The sequence below is a fragment of the Eurosta solidaginis genome, chromosome 1, assembly GCF_040869045.1.
Source record: "Eurosta solidaginis isolate ZX-2024a chromosome 1, ASM4086904v1, whole genome shotgun sequence".
Taxonomy (NCBI): domain Eukaryota; kingdom Metazoa; phylum Arthropoda; class Insecta; order Diptera; family Tephritidae; genus Eurosta; species Eurosta solidaginis.
The window spans coordinates 306,023,391-306,045,181 of NC_090319.1; the positions used below are offsets into that span (position 1 = coordinate 306,023,391).

Below are 21,791 nucleotides of genomic sequence, written 5' to 3' on the forward strand. Positions count from 1 at the left end.
AGGTCTAGTGACCTTGGCACACTTTGCTAGTAAAATTATTTTCCCACTCGTTGGTAACTTTTATAACATTTTTCGCAAGTAAAAACTGCAATATAACAAATGAATACGACAAAAAATATGCTAGCAAGTATTTTTGTTGTATAGGGAGAATGTTTATACCATTGCTTCGCGAATTGTGTCTCGGCTACTACTGGATGATGTATTTTGTGTATAAACAGTGTATATCGACCATTAAGGCCCGAACACATAATATTTAAGATACAGCGTGCGTTGACAGCAGAGTAGATTATATAAACACAATCTACTTATCGGTTAACGATCGATTCTGCATCAAAAATTTTATGTGGTGGCACTTTTAGAGAAACCTTGAAATATGAAGGATGGGAGGCTTGGCAGCTCTATTAAACAATTTTTGAAAATGGCAGTGCCTTTTTTGTATTTGCAAGAAAAGGATGACACTAAAGCCAAGCTACACACATGTAGCCACTTCGCTTGAACTTATTTTAAAAATAGTGTGTTAAAAATTGTGCGACGCGACACAAAGCGGGGTTTGGTTTTAACTAACTAATAAAATAAACGCTGAAAATTGGTAATTTACTTAAATATAATAATAAATGGAGTAATGTGATATAAATTTTAATATGTGATTAAACGGTTATGGCTTATAGAGTTGAATATTGTGTAGTTGTACCTTTTAAAGATAAAGGGATCAGTGTGCGATGCTGAAAATAGAAGAGTAATACAAAGAGCGATTATTTTCACTTAAACTGATCTAAGTAAATATTTCTTACTGCTTTACTATAGTGATTTGTGTGATAAGTGGCTATTTGTATATTTTAATAATACGTGTTACCTCTTTTATTATTCACACGTATGTATGTACATACTGCATATATATTTGTTAATTAAAAAAAAAATTATTGAATTTAACAAACTTCATTCACTATTACAGTGGAAATTCTCAAATGCAGCCCTGTATTGGAGTAGCGCTTTTCACTTTACTTTACCATCACTTTCATTTCCTTCCTTTGTGTGTATGTTTCTTATTTTAATGTTTCTATTACCTTCTTTTTTAATATAGAAGTGTGTGCGAGTAAACGTGATGGTATGATAATTTATACCCGGTTTGCAAATTTGCTTCGTTTCATTTTTCTGCGAGTCCGTGCCTATCATTCCTGTTCCTGTCATCGTAATTCATTCTCGTTGATTTCGTTTCATATTAAAAAGTTTTTCCTGTAGATTGTGAAGTCGTTCACTGTTTTCTTGGGTTGAAAGTTTTGCATGGCGGTGGGGCATTTAATTAAATTGTAAGTAATACTGCATAAAATGTAATTCATTTATTAGACGCGTATAACTAAACTAGAAGTACATACATATACGTGAATCATGGGAGTCCATGTCTCGTGCAGCTGGGCTATTTCTGAAGATGTTTGCGGCTTGCGTGTTCATTTGGTGTACATTTTTCGTATTGCTAAGATCACACACTACTTTGTGAATATGATTATGCTTAGCACGCACGCATGCACAACAGCCCAACTAAATTAGATAGCACCTTTTTAATATAAGCTTTCTTCAGACTGATTGGAATAATTCATGTTTATTGGAACGGTTATGCATGGGCCAAACAATTGGTGGAGAAAAAGCACAAGATTTTCAGGAATTACGCAGAGATTACATTCGGCACGTAACTTTTATGTCGAGAACAATCCAAACTTTAAGGCGTGTTTGGGAACGATTGGCGGTTGGTCGGTTGCTACGCGGGCTATAAGGCTTAGAAAATCCCCGCGGAAAAGCATGTTGTCGTTGTTGCTTTAACGATAAGGATACTCTCCGAAGGCATTGGGGAGTGTTTTCGATGGTCCTTTGCCGGATGCAATCCCGGTAACAAGCACCATTAGGGTACTAGCCCACCCAGCGGGTTAGGGGGCAAATAGCTCCCAAGGCCTTTGGGGAGTGTCTTAATTGCCACAAAAACAACAAGGTACTACACCGACCATCTCGGGAACTATTTGGTATGACCACATGCAACCTCCCACACCCTATGTCCATAAGAACCAGAGCCTCGGCTGTTAAAGGAAGGGGATTCGCTACGGGTAGGTGAGATTGACGATTGGTTTAGAGAATATATATATGTATATATTCCGCTGGCAACCGCTTGAAAGGGTTGCGCTACACAACCCCTTGTGTATCGGGAAGGCATGACTTGTAACAGCCACTAATATTCACAGGCGCTAATGTACAGTGGCTCAAATGAATCTGTCCTGCGGCCATCGGGCTAGTACTTCATGGTTCTACTATCTAATTCATATTCGGCAAAATACCACCCATCTCCGCAACATTTCCTCAATTTTCGGGAGTGTAATTGCGACAATAACGTGGGTTGCTAGCCGGGTGGTTGAGTATCCTTTAAATGAAATGCCGACCGCTATTTGTTTGGTAATCTAGTTAGAACAGGTACTGTCATAAATAACTAGATATTTAAACTTAAGCCGTTATACCTAGCGTGGCAGATCCTACAATTAAAAATCGGAATGCCAAATTTACCACGTCACAATAGACTCAATATATCGATATCATTTTCGACCTGAAATAGAAGGCTGCCACAGCCAAGCAATAAAAGCAATGTAATGTTCATGTAAAGGTACTTTGTCCTAATCATAAGGTACGTCCACTCACAAAAATCTTGAGAAGCCTTTAACGTAACATCCAGTAAATAACCATTTCACTTGAGAGTTGTTAGCACTGCCTTGGCTAAACTTCGGATACTTTGATCATGTCGGTTTAAACCTCTATAAGAAGGAGTAAATACTTGGCTTGATTTGCCTCCGAGGAGAATTAAGTCAAGGTTCCCTTCCAATTTACGTTGTGCTCCTTAGTTTTCCCTAGGCGGACCGGGCCTAATGTTTTATGGCAACTCCGAAATAGCTGCGAGGCATATGAATTTTCAGTGCGTACTGCATTTCAAAAAAATTATTGATCATATTCGAGTCTTCTATGTGATTCGCAAATGTGATCGTTCTCACTCATTTCTTTGGTAGCAAATGAAACCCTTCACGCCGGTTATTCTATTTATCTATTTATTTATTTAGTCTAGTAACAAATGTTTAGTACAGACACTTATGACTAAATTACATAGACCAGCTTATATTAAGCTATGGAGAACTCTAGCAAAAAGAATTTATATTATTACAGATTAAGTAATTTTTTAGTTTAAGTTGAAAAGCGTATTTTGAGTCGGAGAAATCAATATCCAAAACACTTGAGAAGCAATTAATTTCTGATAGGGCTCTGTTAATAGGCGCTTGTGAGTTATAAACAGTTCTACTCAGCCCTATGAAAAAGATTTCAAAGTGGCGGAGGTTTCTACAGGGAGTATTTAAGCATAGTCTTTCAAGAAGCAACGCAGTCAATTTTGCCCCTGAAAAGATCGAAAATGAACAACGAGGCCAAAGAATTCTGCGCTTGTTTAGGGATAGTAAGGATATTAGTTGGCATCGAGACTCATAAGACGGGATCGGTTCAGAGAAACGTAATGAAATAAGCGCGAAGCGCCTAAAGATTTTTTGAACCCGCTCCAGGCGGTTGATGTGAACTGCGTGGTAGGGCCGCCAAATGAAAGCCGCATACTCAAGTTTGGACCGCACAAAGGACGTATATAAAACTTGAGTGTGTAGGGGTCAGAGAAGTTTGCGGAATGGCGTCTGACAAAAGCAAGCATTGAAAGCGCCTTAGAAATTGTGAAGCTGACGTGAGTGTTAAAATTAAACTTTGAGTCGAAGTATACCGCCAAGTCTTTAACTTCAAAAGTCGTTCGAAGAAAGGTTTCTGCAATATGATAGGAGGTATGAAGTGGGCTCAGCAGTTTACCATACGTCACAGTGTGGCACTTAGTTATATTAAGGAAAAGACTGTTCTTAACACACCAGATATAAAGCTTATTAATCTCAGATTGAAGAACAACGACATCATTATAACAACTGATCTCAGAAAGGATCTTGAGATCATCAGCATAAAGCAGAAATTTGGTAGATGAGAAGCAAGAGCTAATGTCATTAATGAAGAAAATAAATAGTAAAGGGCCCAGAATACTGCCCTGGGGCACTCCAGAGGTGGCCCAAACTGGTTTCGAATAAACACCGTCAATATTTACAACATTACTTCTGTTGTGCAGGTAAGATTTAATCCACTGTAGGAACGTAGAGTGGAACCCATAACAAGCTAATTTCGCAATTAAAATTTTATGAGAAATTTTTTCGAATGCCTTGGAGAAGTCTAGGCATATTGTATCAACCTGAAAACCCCGCCTGAATACCGCGTAGCAATCCTCAGAAAAGACAGCGAGGTTCGTTAATGTGAAGGGGATTGTGTAGTGTGGCCCTCTCAAAGTATTGCCAACGCAATTAATAACTTCTCCAATCCAATTTTCAACCTCACCTATCCACGTGAATTTTGTTTATTTAACAGTAAAGCTTTGGTGACGCCAAGTTCATCACAGCTCAATGGTGTGAAATTCCGGAATGTCCTGGATCTGTATCCCTCAAAGGACTATGAATTTTGCAAAACACCCCAAACATTCAGGGATTCTTATCTATGCAAGAAGATGAAATTGCCTACCCAAAGTGGGTTAGGGGTTTAGAATATACCCGCGGCAGGTTTCTAGCTAATCATCAGAAACTGTTTGTTCAGGATTTTATTTCTCTCCCTGTTGTTGTTGTAGCGATAAGGTTGCTCCCCGAAGGCTTTGGAGAGTGTTATCAATGTGATGGTCCTTTGCCGGATACAGATCCGGTACCATTAAGGTGCTAGCCCGACCATCTCGGGAACAATTTATGTGGCCACATTAAACCTTCTGGCCATTCCCTCCCTCCCCACTCCCAAGTACCATGAGGAGCTTGGGGTCGCCAGAGCCTCGTCTGTTAGTGAAACAGGATTCGCCGCGGATTGGTGAGGTTGACAATTAGTTTTGTAGAACGCTGGCAGCCTGAAGGGTTGCGCTACACAGCCCCTTGAATGTGGTCACCTCTTACGACAGGCATACCTACCGCGGGTATATTCTGATCCCATAACCCGCTGAAAATGTCTCTCCCTAATGGGGAGCAGTCTCGCAAAACCTGGAGATATCAGGGTTGTTGTTGTAGCAGTGTAATCGTTTTTTTTTTTTATTATATAGCTCATCGATTGTTTAATTCTTCTGGTTTGACCGATGTCTGCCAACCTTTTAAGTCTTGCAGTAACGTGCCTGGGTGAACGTATAAAAGCTTTTTATTAGTCTGGCGGTTATATCCGGCAGAAGGCCATCAATATCGATAACACTTTCCAAAACCCTCCGGGAGTGTCTATCATCAATAAAACAACAACGGATTTTTAAGCGCACTACAGAGCTTTTTCACAGCATTCACAAACCAATTGTAAACCTCACAGATCCAGAGCCGTCCTGTTCCAAATATAACGCGTGGCACTGGCGACCCACTGGAACTAGGGGGTGGAGGATAGCCTAGAAGGTTCAATGTGGTCATATTAACCGGAATGGACCGGATATCATATACATCGAACAAAAGTAATATTTGTCGATAGTTCACATAATATTAATAATCCGATCCACCATTTGAGAGCTATTGTGATTTATAAAAAAACTAGCTTCTATCAAGGATGGTAAAACGTAATACGGCCCCAGCCGAACTGATAATTTTTTTGATCTCAAAAAATTATAGATCTATAGAGATACCTAGGGAATGACAGAATGGTATCAGATCAACAAAAAGTACGCCGAATAAACGTTATTTCAGACCGTTCCATCCTTATAGTAAAAAAAGAACATAACAAGCGTTATACCTCCGAGGAGATTACGGCCGGGTTTCTCTTCCAATTTGGATCGTACTCCTTTTTCCAACAAATTAGCGGGTAGGGGATCAGAATATACCCGCGGTAGGTATGCCTGTCGTAAGAGGCGACTAAAATACCAGATTCAAGGGGCTGTGTAGGGCAACCCTTCAGGTTGCCAGCGCAATATATAGCTTCTCCAAACCCAATTGTCAACCTCACCTATCCGCGGCGTATCCTGTTTCACTAACAGACGAGGCTCTGGCGACCCAAAGCTCCTCATGGAACTTGGGGTTGGGAGGGAGGGGATGGCCTGAAGGTTTAATGTGGCCACATAAATCGTTCCCGAGATGATCGGGCTAGCACCTTAATGGTGCTGTTGTACCAGAGCGTACCGGATCTGTGTCCGACAAAGGACCATCACATCGATAACACTCCCCAAAGCCTTCGGGGAGCAACCATATCGCTACAACAACAACAACAACATGAGACGACCTAGATATATTAAACCGGCTCCGAACGGAATCTACAAAGCACGTGAGAAGCTTTTTATAGCAGAAATACGCTGTTGTTTTTGTTGTAGTAATGTTTCGCCCCACCTAATAGAAGCGACCGATCACAAATTGTCATCAATATCCTCTAACGGGAGTCCAAGGAAACTTGCTGTTTCGACAGGGGTGGACCATAATGAAAGGGGTGTTAGAGGCGTTGGTTCCACATTACAATTAAAGCGATGGTTGGTGTCATGTGGGGACACATTGCCAGCGGGGCATACATTTTGTATGTCGGGGTTGATTCTGGATATGTAAGAGTTTAACCTGTTACAGTATCCAGAACGAAGTTGGGCCAGAGTTACTCGCGTTTCCCTGGGGAGTATGCGTTCCTCTTCCGCAAGTTTTGGGTACTGTTCCCCGAGTACTGGATTCACCGGGCAATACCCGGCATAAAGGTCCGACGCCTCTTTGTGGAGTTCACCAAGGACCTGCTTGTGTTTTTTCGCTTCATACGGCTGGGTTCTCAGGTGCCGTATTTCCTCAAAATGCTTACGGAGATGACTCTTTAGGCCCCTAGGCGGTGCTGGTTCGTCAATCAGATGTCTGTTGGGATGCCCAGGTTTCTGGGTATTCAACAGGAACTGTTTCGTTAGCATCTCATTTCTCTCCCTGATGGGGAGTATTATCGCCTCATTATGTAGATGGTCTTCTGGGGACATAAGAGGACAGCCCGTGGCGGTTCTGAGCGCAGTATTTTGGCAGGCCTATAGCTTCTTCTAGTGGGTAGTTTTTAGGCTTGGCGACCATATAGGGGACGCGTAGCACGGAAACGGCTGGCCAATTGCTTTGTATGTGGTAATGAGCGTTTCTTTGTCTTTTCCCCAAGTAGTGCCAGCAAGGGATTTGAGGATTTTATTACTGCTCTGGATTTTCGGAACAATTGTGGCTGCGTGCTCACCAAAATGTAGATCCTGATAAAACGTCACACCCAAGATTTTGGGGTGTAGGACAGTCGGTAGCGTAGTGCCATCGACGTGGATGTTCAAAATGGTCGACATTTGGGACGTCCAAGTTGTAAATAGGGTCGCGGATGATTTAGTCGGTGATAATGCCAGGTTTCGCGAGGCGAGGAGGTAGCGGTTTATTGTGTTGCAAAGCTCATCGATCTTTGGAGCCGGTCCTGTGGCCATTATTGTGCAGTCATCGACGTAAGAAACGATAGTAACTCCTTCTGGTGGCGAACGTAGTTTTGATATGTAAAAATTAAACAAAAACAGAAATACGCTCGTGGTGCTTTCCAAATCACTGCCGTGAAGCGACCCCGCTTAGAAACGCTTGTTTCTAATTGAAAAAACGTCTTTCCAAATAGGTGGATATCACCACAACACTTCGGCCGTTAAGAATAAATTCTCATAGTATGTAAGCAATAATTTGGATTCGGAATAATTCAACTTGACCTTAAAAAAACCAAATCATTAATTGAGAGCAACCGTCAGCGCTGCCTGTATGTGACTGCAAATCTAAATTTGTTGCTGCTCAAACTGTTACTAACCAATGGTTGGAGCACAAAATGAGAATTGTTATAAAAAATGGCTGTTGTTGTTGTTGTTGTAGCGATAAGGTTGCTCCCCGAAGGCTTTGGGGAGTGTTATCGATGTGATGGTCCTTTTCCGGATACAGATCCGGTACGCTCCGGTACCATAGCACCATTAAGGTGCTAGCCCGACCATCTCGGGAACGATTTATGTGGCCACATTAAACCTTCATGCCATTCCCTCCCTCCCCACCCCCAAGTTCCATAAGGAGCTTGGGGTCGCCAGAGCCTCGTCTGTTAGTGAAACAGGATTCGCCGCGGATAGGTGAGGTTGACAATTGGTTTTGGAGAAGCTATATATTGCGCTGGCAACCTGAAGGGTTGCGCTACACAGCCCCTTCAATCTGGTATTTTAGTCGCCTCTTACGACAGGCATACCTACCGCGGGTATATTCTGATCCCCTAACCCGCTGGGGGGATAAAAAATGGCCGCAGTCCCTTGTTGTTGTAGCGATAAGGACACTCCTCGAAGGCCTTGGAGAGTGTTATCGATGTTGATGGTTTTTTGCTCGATGCAAGCACAATTAAGGTACTAGCCCGACCATCTGGGGAAGAATTTAGCATGACCACATAGAACCTTCAAGGCCATTTCGCCCTCACTTCCCCTAGAACCATAAGCAGCTTGGGGTCGTCTGAACCTCGGATGTTAAACAAACAGGATTCGCCACGGGTATTTTAGTCGCCTTTTATGGCAGGCTAGGCCGCGGGTATATTCTAAGCCTCCTAACCCGCTGGGGGGTCGGTAGTCCCTTCTTTCCCGTAATTAAAAATCTCTCGACTCGACTTCAAAAAGAAAAAAATTATGATTATTGAAATTATTTAATACATTTTACTTCTTTTATTTTTTGTAGATACCGAAAGTACACCTTAAGCTTGTTTTCTACTAAACCGATATTAACTATATACTTCTCGACCGGTGGACTATTCCAGCCACATCTTTAAAACTATTTTGCTATATGAAAGAACTACTGAGATAACTTAATATTTTACAAAATTAGCAGACACAAGACGAGAATTGTACATGTGTGTAGTAGATGTTGAATCAAATTCACAAGAATAGTCCGAAAGAAGCATTGATTATGGATAAATACACAACACTTAGACAATAGAGTAAATAGACATGATTTTTATAATGAAAATTATACAGGATATATGCATAGAGTGAAAAAAAAGGTAAAACACACTAAGCAAAATAAAGACCTGAACAACTTTTTGCCCATCCATTTACTTAAATAGACGATTCCTTTATTCATGGTCATATGATTAATTAAAAGGAATTGTAAAAAGAAAAAAGCTACAGTGAAAGTGTTGGAACAAATTATTAAATTGAAATATATGGTTTAATACTCAGATTTGTTTGATGCAAAGTAGACGGATCCTGGATGAATGATTGCGCACAATCTAGACAATGATAAAACTATACAATCAAAAAAATTGACGACGAAAAGTGATATCAAACAGTTGTATGACTGTTTTGAAAAACCTTAAAAAATTGACGAATCACAATCAACAACAAAAATATATAACCGATCTTACATATTTATTTTTGTGATCATAACAATCGATTGTTAAAGTGGTAGCAAAGAAAAATAATAAGAACAGAAAAAATTTGAGTTAATATAACCACAAATTTTAAATACAAATAAATTTTCACCAAATGTATATGATGGACGAGTCGCAACCAAAAACGTTGTACGTTGGAAATTTAGACCAATCAGTATCTGAAGAGTTACTGATTGCATTATTTAGTCAAATGGGACCCGTCAAAAACTGTAAGATAATAAGAGAGCCCGGCAATGATCCATATGCATTCATTGAATACTCAACATACCAGTCGGCAACCACTGCACTTACTGCAATGAATAAACGTTTGTTTCTTGATAAAGAAATTAAGGTAAAACTCATACATGCATATATAATTAATAGTTGAAGTTAAATTAAAAAAAAAAAACAATTGTTTGCATTTGTTTAGGTTAATTGGGCCACTAGTCCTGGAAATCAGCCAAAAACAGATATTAGTTCACATCATCACATATTTGTTGGTGATTTAAGTCCAGAAATTGAAACAGAGACATTACGTGAGGCATTTGCACCATTTGGTGAAATATCAAATTGTCGCATTGTACGTGATCCACAAACAATGAAATCAAAAGGCTATGCTTTTGTGTCATTTGTAAAGAAAGCAGAAGCGGAAAATGCGATACAAGCAATGAACGGCCAATGGATTGGTTCACGTTCAATACGAACGAATTGGTCCACAAGAAAGCTACCACCACCACGTGAAACTACAAAATCTGCTAGCGGTATGGGTATGAAGAATAATATACGACATACCTTTGAAGAGGTATATAATCAATCAAGTCCAACAAATACCACAGTTTATTGTGGGGGCTTCCCGCCGAATGTTATCAGCGATGAATTAATGCATAAACATTTCATACAATTCGGCCTCATACAAGATGTACGTGTTTTCAAGGATAAAGGCTATGCTTTTATTAAGTTTGTTACAAAAGAATCAGCAGCACGCGCTATTGAGCATACGCATAATTCGGAGGTGCATGGTAATCAAGTGAAATGTTTTTGGGGTAAAGAAAATGGCGGTGACAATTCAATGAACAATGTGAATGCAGCGTCAGCGGGCGTAGCAGCTGCAGCCGCCGCAGCAGCCGCTGCCGCTGGTACTATTATATCGCCTGGTTTACCAACAACGCCACAACAAGCAGCGGCCGCCGCTGCAGTAGCAAATGCAGCTGCGGCAGGTGCAGGTTTACCTGCACAAATAATGACACAACAACAATTAGCTGCAGCTGCGCAATATCCTTATGCGGCAGCATACCAACAAATGGGTTATTGGTACCCGCCGACTACAGTAAGCTTAACTTATTATTTGTATATACCTTTTTCTAATAATGATTAAAACTATATATATTTGCTTAGTTATTTACACAATTACAGGGCTATCCAGCCGCCCAAATGCAGACACAATATATGCAACAAGGATATTATCCATATACTTATGCTAGTGCTCAACAAGCTGGAGGTATGTAAATGTATATCGTTAGTATAGTACCCAAAAGACGACACTCACTTTTTAGAATCGTTTGGCCAGTATAAAATAATATAATATCGAAATAATACAAATTATGGAAAAAACATACGTATACATTAGGGCGGGTCAAATTGTATGGGGAAAAAAACTTCAAGTGCACATCCAGTTTCTGAATCTATGGGTTATACTGAGCAATATTGTATTGGGATATAAAATTGTCTAACAAAATTAGGAGGCTCGAAGAAATTTATTTCAGACTTATGGTCCAATGGACAATATTACTCAGTATGACCCATAGATTCAGAAACTAGATGTGTACCTGAAGTTTTTTTCCCATACAATTTCACCCGCCCTAGTATACATATATATCATGAGGCAAATGAAGTATGTTTATGATTCTGTTCATAGGTAAAATTTTGTTTTAGAAAGCTTGCAAACAAGATACACAGGTCCAAACTCCTTGCCATTATTACTTCTGATACCTTCAACGAGTTTCGTGCTATGACTTTTGTAGTATTCAAAATGTATAATTTTGCCTAATCTTACCAAATGTTTTGAGGTATCATACACTCTGGGAATATGGAACTGCGATTTACATCTGTTTACAATTAAAATTTCGATATGTTGTCTGGAGCAATACTTTATTATTTCCCCTCTTAACTAAAAACTTGGTGGTTGGAGTGGATGAGGGATCTGCGCCACTGTTGTTGTTGTTGTTGTTGTTGTTGTTGTAGCGATAAGGTTTCTCCCCGAAGGCTTTGGGGAGCGTTATCGATGTGATGGTCCTTTGCCGGTTACAGATACGGTACGCTCCGGTAACACAGCACCATTGAGGTGCTAGCCCGACCATCTCGGGAACGATTTATATGGCCACATTAAACATTCAGGCCATCCCTCGCACCCCACCCCCAAGTTCCATGAGGAGCTCGCCAGAGCCTCGTCTGTTAGTGAAAAAGGATTCGCCGCGGATAGGTGAGGTTGACAATTAGGTTTGGAGAAGTTATATATTGCGCTGGCAACCTGATGGGGTTGCGCTACACAGCCCCTTGAATCTGGTATTTTAGTCGCCTCTTACGACAGGCATACCTGCCGCGGGTATATTCTGACCCCCCTAACCCGCTGGGGTCGATCTGCACCACCACTCCCAACTGCTGGCTTATTAAGAACGAATAAAACTGTATACCAAGTTTCTAACTAATATCTTATTTCGAAGCTGATGTTTCCTCTGGCTAGAACGATTGAGCACTAATACGTGATCTGCCTTTTAACTACTATATTAACAATATATTTATTCCATACGTAAACTTATTTATATAAACTTGCTTACATACTAATTTAAATTTTTTTTTTATTTTGGTTTACATTTCATTTGAGCAGCTGGTTATCGCATGGTACAGCCGAACGTTGCCTGGGGTGTACCAGGTGCTGTTATGCCCGGAGTAACAGCAGCTGCCGCCACAGCTGCTGCTGCTGCAAATGGTTCCCTAGGCCCACAAATGATGTATAGCGCTGCCATGCCACAATACCAGGGCCAATGAAACTGATATGCCCGTCATAATTGTTGCAACAAATGGGTGATACGGAGGGTTAATATATTAAAAGGCATTAAAAAAACATGAAGCGATTATACACTATAACATGTCCAAAAAATAAATAAGACAATGTAAGACCGCTTGAAATTGCCATTGTTTCTTTTGAAGCTTATATGTATGCACCTAAATTTTTGTATGTAAAATTAAAAACACTTTGGTATGTTAGTTTAAGTCTCTATAGACAATTTACGTGTTTGAACATATAAGCGTCAAAAGAAAAACGGATAATGCCAAAAAATGTGAAAATTGCTAACCAATAAGTCTTTGTTTTTCCAAATAATCAAGGCCAACATTGTTCGCATAATATTTTTATAATGCTACCCCCAAACAACTGCAACAATCGAAAATGTAACAAAGTGACGCTAAACAGAACAAAAATGGATCGAAGCCATTTTTGTATTTAATATTGGATTGATGATTGATTGACTGCGTAAATAGACGTAAACTAAACAAACAAAAAAATGCTAGGATAAAATAGGAATTTAAAGATGACACAAACAGGGAGAAATACTGCAGCGGAAATATTAAGTATGAAGGCAGAGCATTTCAACCGAAGTTGTTCATCTGCATATGTGAAAAATATAAACTAGTTTCTCATAACGAATAAAAATAAACAAAAACAGCAACATACAAAGTAAACTTAAAAGCTTGTAATATTCGCTAAAATTTCAAAAAAAGGCAGAGTAAGAAAAACAAAGAATATAATATAAAAAATGTTTAGTAACTAGATCGTTGTTAAATAGGTTATATTTAAAATAAAGAGAACTTAATTATATTATATGATCGAAGATGATATATGTATGTAACTACATAAAGTTGAAAGGACAATGCAACAGCAACAAAAACACTCACTTTGCTATTAAGTTAAGATTTGTAAGCAACTTTACTTAACCACAATAGCGAGACCTTTTTTTTACTTTTCAGTTACAGTGAACGAAAAGGCACGTAATTTCGAAACTATTTTGAAAGCAATGTAACATAAGAGTCCCATCAATCCGGATACCAAAAAAAATACACTGTTGTAAAAAACTGCTGCAAGTGGAACTTGACGGGCTGGTAGAATAGATGATTAAATCCTTTCTACATTTAAATTAAACAAGTTAGGATATTTAATTAAAATGAAACAATTAAAATAACAGTGGTGTGAGACTCGCTTTGCAAAAAGTAAGTCTGATTGCTACTCAATAGTACATTTGCGTGTTTGTAAGGCGCAAATTAGTATCTGACAACAAAAAAAAAACATAGTTAATAAGTAAGAGGTGATGAATACGTTGAATGGATGCAACCGTAAAACAAAAACCATGAAATAAAATTATTACAAAAAAAAAAACAGTGAATGCGATGATATACATATGTACATGCAGAGAATATTGAAAATAAAATAAAATCATGCAACAACAATTTTAAACAGTTATTTAGTAAATTACCATTTGGACAAACACCGCGGCCCGTAAACTTGCGCTCACATTAGCAGCAAGACACATTTCAATTTTAGTATACATAACACTACATGTAAGCTGATTTTTTCAAACATATAAGGTCAGAGTTGGTAAACATGCTTTTGTATTAGGCTAGAGGTAGACTTACCAAAACGACTTAGTCATAACCATTAACCTGGGTCGATTTGTATGGACGAAAGTTTACCGATATCGCGCCATCGAATTTTCGATAGAATTTGGGCTCAGGAAAAAAAAGTTCCACTACGCATACCCAAAAAAATAATTTTCGAACCTGCGAAAAAAATGACGAAGGGGTAAATTTTTCGACCAAAACCCAAAACCCAAAAAATATTTAATTTTTTTTAAACTATCGCCAAAATATTTACAACAGTTTTTTGAACAAAAAAAAAATATATATTTGGGTTTATGTTTTGGTCGAAAAATTGACTCTTTCGCCATTTTTTTTTCGCAGGCTCGAAAATTATTTTTTTGGGTATGCGTAGTGGAACTTTTTTTTCCTGAGCCCAAATCCTATCGAAAATTCGATGGCGCGATATCGGTTAATAAATCGACCCAGTCTAATAACCATATTATATACTTCAACCTATCTATTGCCATCGATTACGGGTGTCTTAATTTCAAAATTATAATAATTTCATTAAAATGAACAAAAAAAAAAATTTATAACAACTAACACAAACTAGAACTCACCATGCCAATAAATTCGCCAACTTATTCGTATGGCTGAAAACCAAAAACCAATTGATTGGCTACGGCTACGACCAAAGGCGTTATGATGACATGCCTACAAGATATTACCTAGATTTTTGAAGTACATCGGGCCCGTCGGAATAAAAAAGTATCCTTTTCTTATTTATATACCCGATTAGCTGTGAATCATGTTAAAACGAGTTCATAGCGCGAAAGGACATTAAAAGCAAATATGTAGATTTTTAAGACCAAAATAATGAAGTATTTGCATTTTGTATTTGTATTTTATTAAATTTTTCCTAACAACAATTTGACAAAATTATTTTATAGTGCTAGGCAGAACAGTGACAGAACAAAGGCGAAAATTCAAAAAATGTTTCAATAACTTAGATAAACAATAGATAATTTGTAAAATAAGACTTAATGGTTACAATAAATTTTAAAGAGCTTAGCGTAGGGACACACAACAGAAATAAGAATAAAGGGGACATTGCAAGGGTAGGTAGTACAGTAATAATATTAGGTTCTATACTTTGAGGAAATAGGAGGTGGCAAGAAAAACGGATAGAAGATCAGTAAAGAGAGTCAGTTGAAGAAGGAGAGGTGAGTCAATTAAAGAACAAGATTAATTCTTTTCTTAAATTCTTCCCAAGGCAGTCGGTTCTATGTACCGGAGCGACTCGGGATTTTTCCCGACCAAAGACTGTCATTTCAGTGTGACCCCATTTAATTTGTTTCGTCCCTCCCACAAATTGTCATCCTCCCAGCAGCTCCTTGCAGCAGGACTGCTACATATTCTCTTACTCCGGGAAGGTATCGAACCCAATCCGGGTCCGTCTCCTTACCCCGGTCCTGAGAAATGGTGTTGCTGCATTTGCCAGAAAAGAATCTTTTTAGGACGGTCATACTCTGTTCAGTGTGTCTCGTGCAAGGGATGGTTGCATCGGACAGGTTGTTCTGGGCTTGATCCCAAAACCCGACGTCCACGTAACTTTTATAAATCTTTTGTGGCTCCTTGCTGCTCACGCCCAAGGGCGTCCCGTAGTCTACGCCTAAGCGCCCCCCACTACCTTCCAGCAGCCTCGCTGCTCAGCAAGCCACAACAAGTACCCGCTGCTGCTCGCGCCCCACGGCGCCAACAACTCAAACAGCTGATACCACTCATAACTACTACCTTCGTAGTAGAGCTGGTAGCAATGCTGAGCATCAGCCCCTGCCCCCGTCTTCCTCTCTCCCCCCCCCCCCCCCCCTCTTTTCTGGCAGCAATCGTGCAGGTCAGGGAAACAGACTCTTAGTCCCTACCTCCGTTTGCACCGTCTGCCAGCACAGAATATATAGGTTTGCGACATCCGCTCAATGCAGCTCCTGCCTTGGGTGGTGCCACTTTCCCAGATGTTCTGGTCTCCGCGACGGCAACCCCTCGACGGGTTTCATCGCGCCATGTTGCCAGGTCGGAAACCCAAATCATCCGGGTACCCCAACGCTTGCCCAAGGGCGCCCAGTCCCAAGGCCACAACAGCAATTGCGTCCTGGCCTTCCACAACCTAGGCGAAGTCACCCGTCACTTACCCCTAGAGTGGCGGCGTCACCCCTCATGCAGTTCAGAATTCTGCAGTTAAACTGTAATGAACTATCTGGGAAGATTACGGAGATAGTCGATTTCATGAAGCGGCACAACATCCGCATTGCTGCGATTCAAGAGACTAAACTCACAGCGAGATCTGCATTGCAGACCTGCTCTGGGTATAATGTCCACAGGAAGGACCGCGAGAGCGGAAATGGAGGCGGTCTCGCGTTTATTATACACCACTCTGTGCAATATCATATATTTGATCCTGGCATCGACCGCAGGGACAGTGTCTTAGAACGTCAAGGCCTATCTGTCCGGTCAGGCGATGCAAATCTAGAAATCATCAACATCTACATCCCTCCTGTCACCTGTTGCCCCAGTGGATACCGCCCTAAAATCGAGGCCTTACTCACTGGCAACAATCACATTATCTTAGGCGATTTCAATGCCCATCACGACCTATGGCATTCAAACTTGCGGGCGGACAGTAGGGGTGAGATGTTGGCGGATCAAATACAAGAAACGACGTTCTGCACAATAAACGGAGACGCCCCCACACGTATGGTAGGAAGCTGTCATAGCTCGCCAGATATCTCAATCGTGAGCGCAGAACTCGTAAACTGCGTCAACTGGCAGCCGATGGTAACATTGGCATCCGACCACCTGCCCATACTTATTTCGTTCGAGCGTACCGCCGACTTCATCGTCACCGAAAAACGCACTTTCATAAACTTCAAAAAAGGAAAGTGGGAAGAATATAAATCTGCAACAGACAGCAGCTTTGCTGCCCTCCCTATCCCGACTGATGCCCGCCAAGGGGAGCGTGCCTTCCGTAAGGTCATTGAATCCGCCTCGGCACATTTCATTCCCGCCGGGAGAATTCCCGAAATCCGGCCCCACTTCCCGGCGGAGGCCGCGAGCTTAGCGAGGGAACGCGACCTTATAAGACAGCTTGATCCAGGCGACCCCCAAATAAGGGATATAAACCAACGCATCAGATTGCTTGTGGACGAACACAAGCGGGCGAAATGGGAAGAGCACCTAAGAGGTTGTAACCTCTCTACCGGTGTAGGTAAACTTTGGTCCACCGTAAAGTCCCTATAGAATCCGACTAAGCACAAAGACAAAGTTTCCATCGCCTTTGGCGATAAGGTGCTGTCGGATGCGGAAAAATGCGCGAGCGCTTTCTGCCGACAATATATAATGCATCCTACGGTCGACAAAGATAGACGGAGAGCCAATAGACACGCACATAAACACAAATTCAGCGCGTCACCAATCACCATCACCGCTAGAGAGGTTGAGGACGCCATTGGTCGCGCTAAACCATCCAAAGCAGTGGGTCCAGACGGCATAGCCATGCCGATGCTTAAAAACCTAGGGAAAGAGGGTTTCAAATATTTAGCGCATGTCTTCAACCTGTCTCTCTCCACCTTTGCCATACCCGAGAAATGGAAAATGGCCAAGGTGGTCCCGCTACTAAAGCCTGGGAAACAAGCTAACGTAGGTGAGTCATATCGTCCGATATCTCTCCTATCGCCAGTGGCAAAGACGCTTGAAGCCATTTTGCTCCCTTATTTCCAAGCACATTTGCAGCTAGCCCCTCATCAGCATGGCTTCAGAAAACTCTATAGCACTACCTCCGCGCTAAATGTCATTAGCACCCAGATAAATTGCGGTTTGAATCAATACCCCCACCATAGAACAGTACTCTTAGCGCTAGACCTATCAAAAGCCTTTGATACGGTCAACCATGGCTCATTACTGCAAGACCTGGAAGGGTCTACCCTTCCCCCATGTCTTAAAAGGTGTGGACCGCAAATTATCTGGGTGGTCGGCAGGCATCGGTGCAATTCAGAAACGAAACATCAAAAACAAGGCGTGCCACAGGGTGGTGTCCTATCCCCACTTTTGTTTAATTTCTACATATCTAAGCTACCTTCACCACCGGAAGGAGTCACAATCGTTTCCTACGCCGATGACTGCACAATAATGGCCACAGGCCCAGGCCCAGAGATCGATGAGCTATGCAATAAAATAAACGGCTATCTCCCTGATCTCTCCAGTTTTTTCGCATCGCGAAACCTGGCATTGTCACCGACTAAATCTTCCGCGACCTTATTTACAACATGGACGCCCCAAATGTCGACCATATTGAACATCCACGTCGATGGCACTACGCTACCGACTGTTCTGCACCCCAAAATCTTGGGTGTGACGTTTGATCAGGATCTACATTTTGGTGCGCACGCAACCGCAATTGTTCCGAGAATTCAGAGCCGTAATAAAATCCTCCAATCCCTTGCTGGCAGTACCTGGGGAAAAGATAAAGAAACGCTCATGATCACATACAAAGCAATTAGCCAGCCGATTACGTGCTACGCGTCACCCATATGGTCGCCAAGCCTAAAAACTACCCACTGGAAGAAACTACAGGCCTGCCAAAATACTGCTCTCAGAATCGCCACGGGCTGTCTTATGTCCCCAGAACACCATCTGCATAATGAGGCGAGAATACTCCCCATCAGGGAGAGAAATGAGATGCTGACCAAACAGTTTCTGTTGAATACCCAGAAACCTGGGCATCCCAACAGACATCTGATTGACGAACCAGCACCGCCTAGGGGCCTAAGGAGTCATCTCCGTAAGCATTTTGAGGAAATACGGCACCTGAGAACCCATCCGTATGAAGCGAAAAAACACAAGCAGGTCCTTGGTGAACTCCATAGACAGGCGTCGGACCTTTATGTCGGAAATTGCCCGGTGAATCCAGTACTTGAAGAAAAATATCCAGAACTCGCAGAAGAGGAACGCATACTCCCCAGGGAAACGCGTGTCACTCTTGCTCAACTTCGTTCTGGATACTGTAACAGGTTAAACTCTTACCTATCCAGAATCAACCCCGACATACAAAATGTATGCCCCGCTTGCAATATGTCCCCACATGACACCAACCATCTCTTTAATTGTAATGCGGAACCAATGCCTCTAACACCCCTTTCCTTATGGTCCACCCCTGTTGAAACGGCAAGTTTCCTTGGACTCCCGTTAGAGGATATTGATGACAATTTGTGATCGGTCGCGGCTATTAGGTGGGGCGAGCATTGCTACAACAACAACATAAAGAAACGCTCATGACCACATACAAAGCAATTAGCCAGCCGATTACGTGCTACGCGTCACCCATATGGTCGCCAAGCCTAAAAACTACCCACTGGACGAAACTACAGGCCTGCCAAAATACTGCTCTCAGTATCGCCACGGGCTGTCTTCTTATGTCCCCAGAACACCATCTGCATAATGAGGCGAGAATACTCCCCATCAGGGAGAGAAATGAGATGCTGACCAAACAGTTTCTGTTGAATACCCAGAAACCTGGGCATCCCAACAGACATCTGATTGACGAACCAGCACCGCCTAGGGGCCTAATGAGTCATCTCCGTAAGCATTTTGAGGAAATACGGCACCTGAGAACCCAGCCGTATGAAGCGGAAAAACACAAGCAGGTCCTTGGTGAACTCCATAGACAGGCGTCGGACCTTTATGTCGGGAATTGCCCGGTGAATCCAGTACTTGAAGAAAATATCCAGAACTCGCGGAAGAGGAACGCATACTCCCCAGGGAAACGCGTGTCACTCTTGCTCAACTTCGTTCTGGATACTGTAACAGGTTAAACTCTTACCTATCCAGAATCAACCCCGACATACAAAATGTATGCCCCGCTTGCAATGTGTCCCCACATGACACCAACCATCTCTTTAATTGTAATGTGGAACCAACGCCTCTAACACCCCTTTCCTTATGGTCCACCCCTGTTGAAACGGCAAGTTTCCTTGGACTCCCGTTAGAGGATATTGATGACAATTTGTGATCGGTCGCGGCTATTAGGTGGGGCGAGCATTGCTACAACAACAACAACAACAACATTAATTCTTTTTTGAAATGCAGTGCATTACTTATATGTCTTATTCTGGCTGGAAGGGAGTTCCAAAGACGGATCGAAGTAACGAAGAATTGGCGTTCAGAAATTAGCATACGGTGTTTAACATGTGCAAGAACCATTGTCCTCGTAGAATGAAGAAATTGAAGCCTTCGATATAGGTAATAATTAAATTATCTTATGCAAGGTAATAAGTGTTCTAAACTTTAAAAGGTGGTCAAAAGAAATGTCTAGCAACTTTGCAGAATAACAGGAAACGTGATCAAGTCTATTCAGCCCGTAAACGTATCTAGCAATGTTATTGTAGGCAACATTAAGCTTCTTTTTACTCACAGCATCACAGTTTGAAAAAATCTCACAGCCGTAGAGGAGCGTAGGTATTAAGTACGCTTTGGATAAAAGTATTCGAATATGTAGCGGAGTGAAATACTGTGTCAACCACAGTGTACGGAGCATACCGTACACTTTTCCTACGGTTCTAAAGATATGGTCTCTCCAGGACAATGTTTTGTTAAAAACTATGCCAAGATTTCTTGCCGTGTCAACATATTCTATAACAGAATTTTCAAACATAATATTGTTAAGCCATTTGTAGCTAGCAGCTTTCTACGGATAACAATGCACTTCGACTTTCTAGGATTTAGACATAAACCATTCATGGAAGCCCATACACCTATTTGACTAAGGTCTTGATTCAAGTTACTTATACATAAACTCATACAATCGAAAGGACAGCAAGTAAACAATTGAACATCGTCAGCATAGATGTGGACGTCACAATACTTAAGAACACGAGGCAGGTCATTAATGTACAATACAAACAACAAAGGACCAAGGATTGACCCTTGGGGTACACCACGCGAAACGTCTAACAAGTTTGACTTTCTATTATCTACACATACTGCCTGCGTTCTGCCAACTAGATAAGATCTGATTAGGTTGGTTGCATGACTGGAAAAATTAAACATGTTTTCCAGCTTTTTACATTGTACGGTAAGGTCAACAGAGTCAAAGGCTTTAGAGTGGTCAAGAAGGGTTAGGAAAGCCGTATAGTTGTCATCTATGCGCTCCCGTATATCTTCTACCACAGAAATAAGTGCCGTAGTACAGCTCCTTTTTGGTCTGAAACCGGACTGATGGTCCGTTAAAAGTTTATTTACATGCACATATGTGGCGATCTGCCCATGTAGGATGCGACTTAGCGCTCTTTACTCAATATGTTTCCCCATCACTCCTCCCCTTTAAGGATTGCAAGATAACACTAAAACTATATATTTCACAAAAAATGCTATTTATTTTTCAAAATATTTCTAACGGTTCTGATCTGTACTCTTTTGCCGGATAGTGCGCAGACAATAATTTATTTTTAAGTTCAAACAAATGCTGTGTTGTGTCTTATTCCAAAAAGACAACTGCCACATACTTTATCTACAAACTAAATGCTAAATCTTTTAATCGTTGTCAAGAGAGTAGGGACTTGGGTGTAATTCTTGACTCCAAACTCTCTTTTTCTAGTCACATTGACTTCATTGTTTCAAAATTTGTTGCAATGGTTGGGTTCAGTAGACGTAACACAAGTGAC

At 41.2% G+C, this 21,791-nt stretch overlaps 1 protein-coding gene across 4 annotated transcripts; it reads left to right on the forward strand.

Annotated features, from left to right (window-relative positions):
• Positions 1–464: 464 nt before the first annotated feature.
• Positions 465–13,950, forward strand: Rox8 (TIA1 cytotoxic granule associated RNA binding protein Rox8). Of its 4 annotated transcripts, XM_067761394.1 has the most exons (7): positions 558–589; positions 3,949–4,171; positions 8,760–9,802; positions 9,881–10,777; positions 10,846–10,948; positions 12,335–12,620; positions 12,835–13,950. In XM_067761394.1, the coding sequence occupies exons 3-6, from the start codon at positions 9,566–9,568 to the stop codon at positions 12,493–12,495; spliced, it is 1,398 nt and encodes a 465-aa protein (XP_067617495.1). In that variant the 5' UTR covers positions 558–589; positions 3,949–4,171; positions 8,760–9,565; the 3' UTR covers positions 12,496–12,620; positions 12,835–13,950. The 4 variants fall into 4 exon arrangements, with proteins under 4 accessions (XP_067617493.1, XP_067617495.1, XP_067617494.1 ...); XM_067761392.1 differs by lacking the exon at positions 3,949–4,171 and having other exon boundaries at positions 465–589; XM_067761393.1 differs by lacking the exons at positions 558–589; positions 3,949–4,171 and adding an exon at positions 600–776.
• Positions 13,951–21,791: the final 7,841 nt, after the last annotated feature.

Coding starts and splice junctions, on each gene's coding strand:
- Rox8 (XM_067761392.1), top strand. CDS start 9,566: ATGTATATGATGGACGAGTCGCAACCAAAAACGTTGTACGTTGGAAAT. Junction 10,778..10,845: donor ATTGGTACCCGCCGACTACA/GTAAGCTTAACT, acceptor ATATTTGCTTAG/TTATTTACACAATTACAGGG. Junction 10,949..12,334: donor TAGTGCTCAACAAGCTGGAG/GTATGTAAATGT, acceptor TCATTTGAGCAG/CTGGTTATCGCATGGTACAG.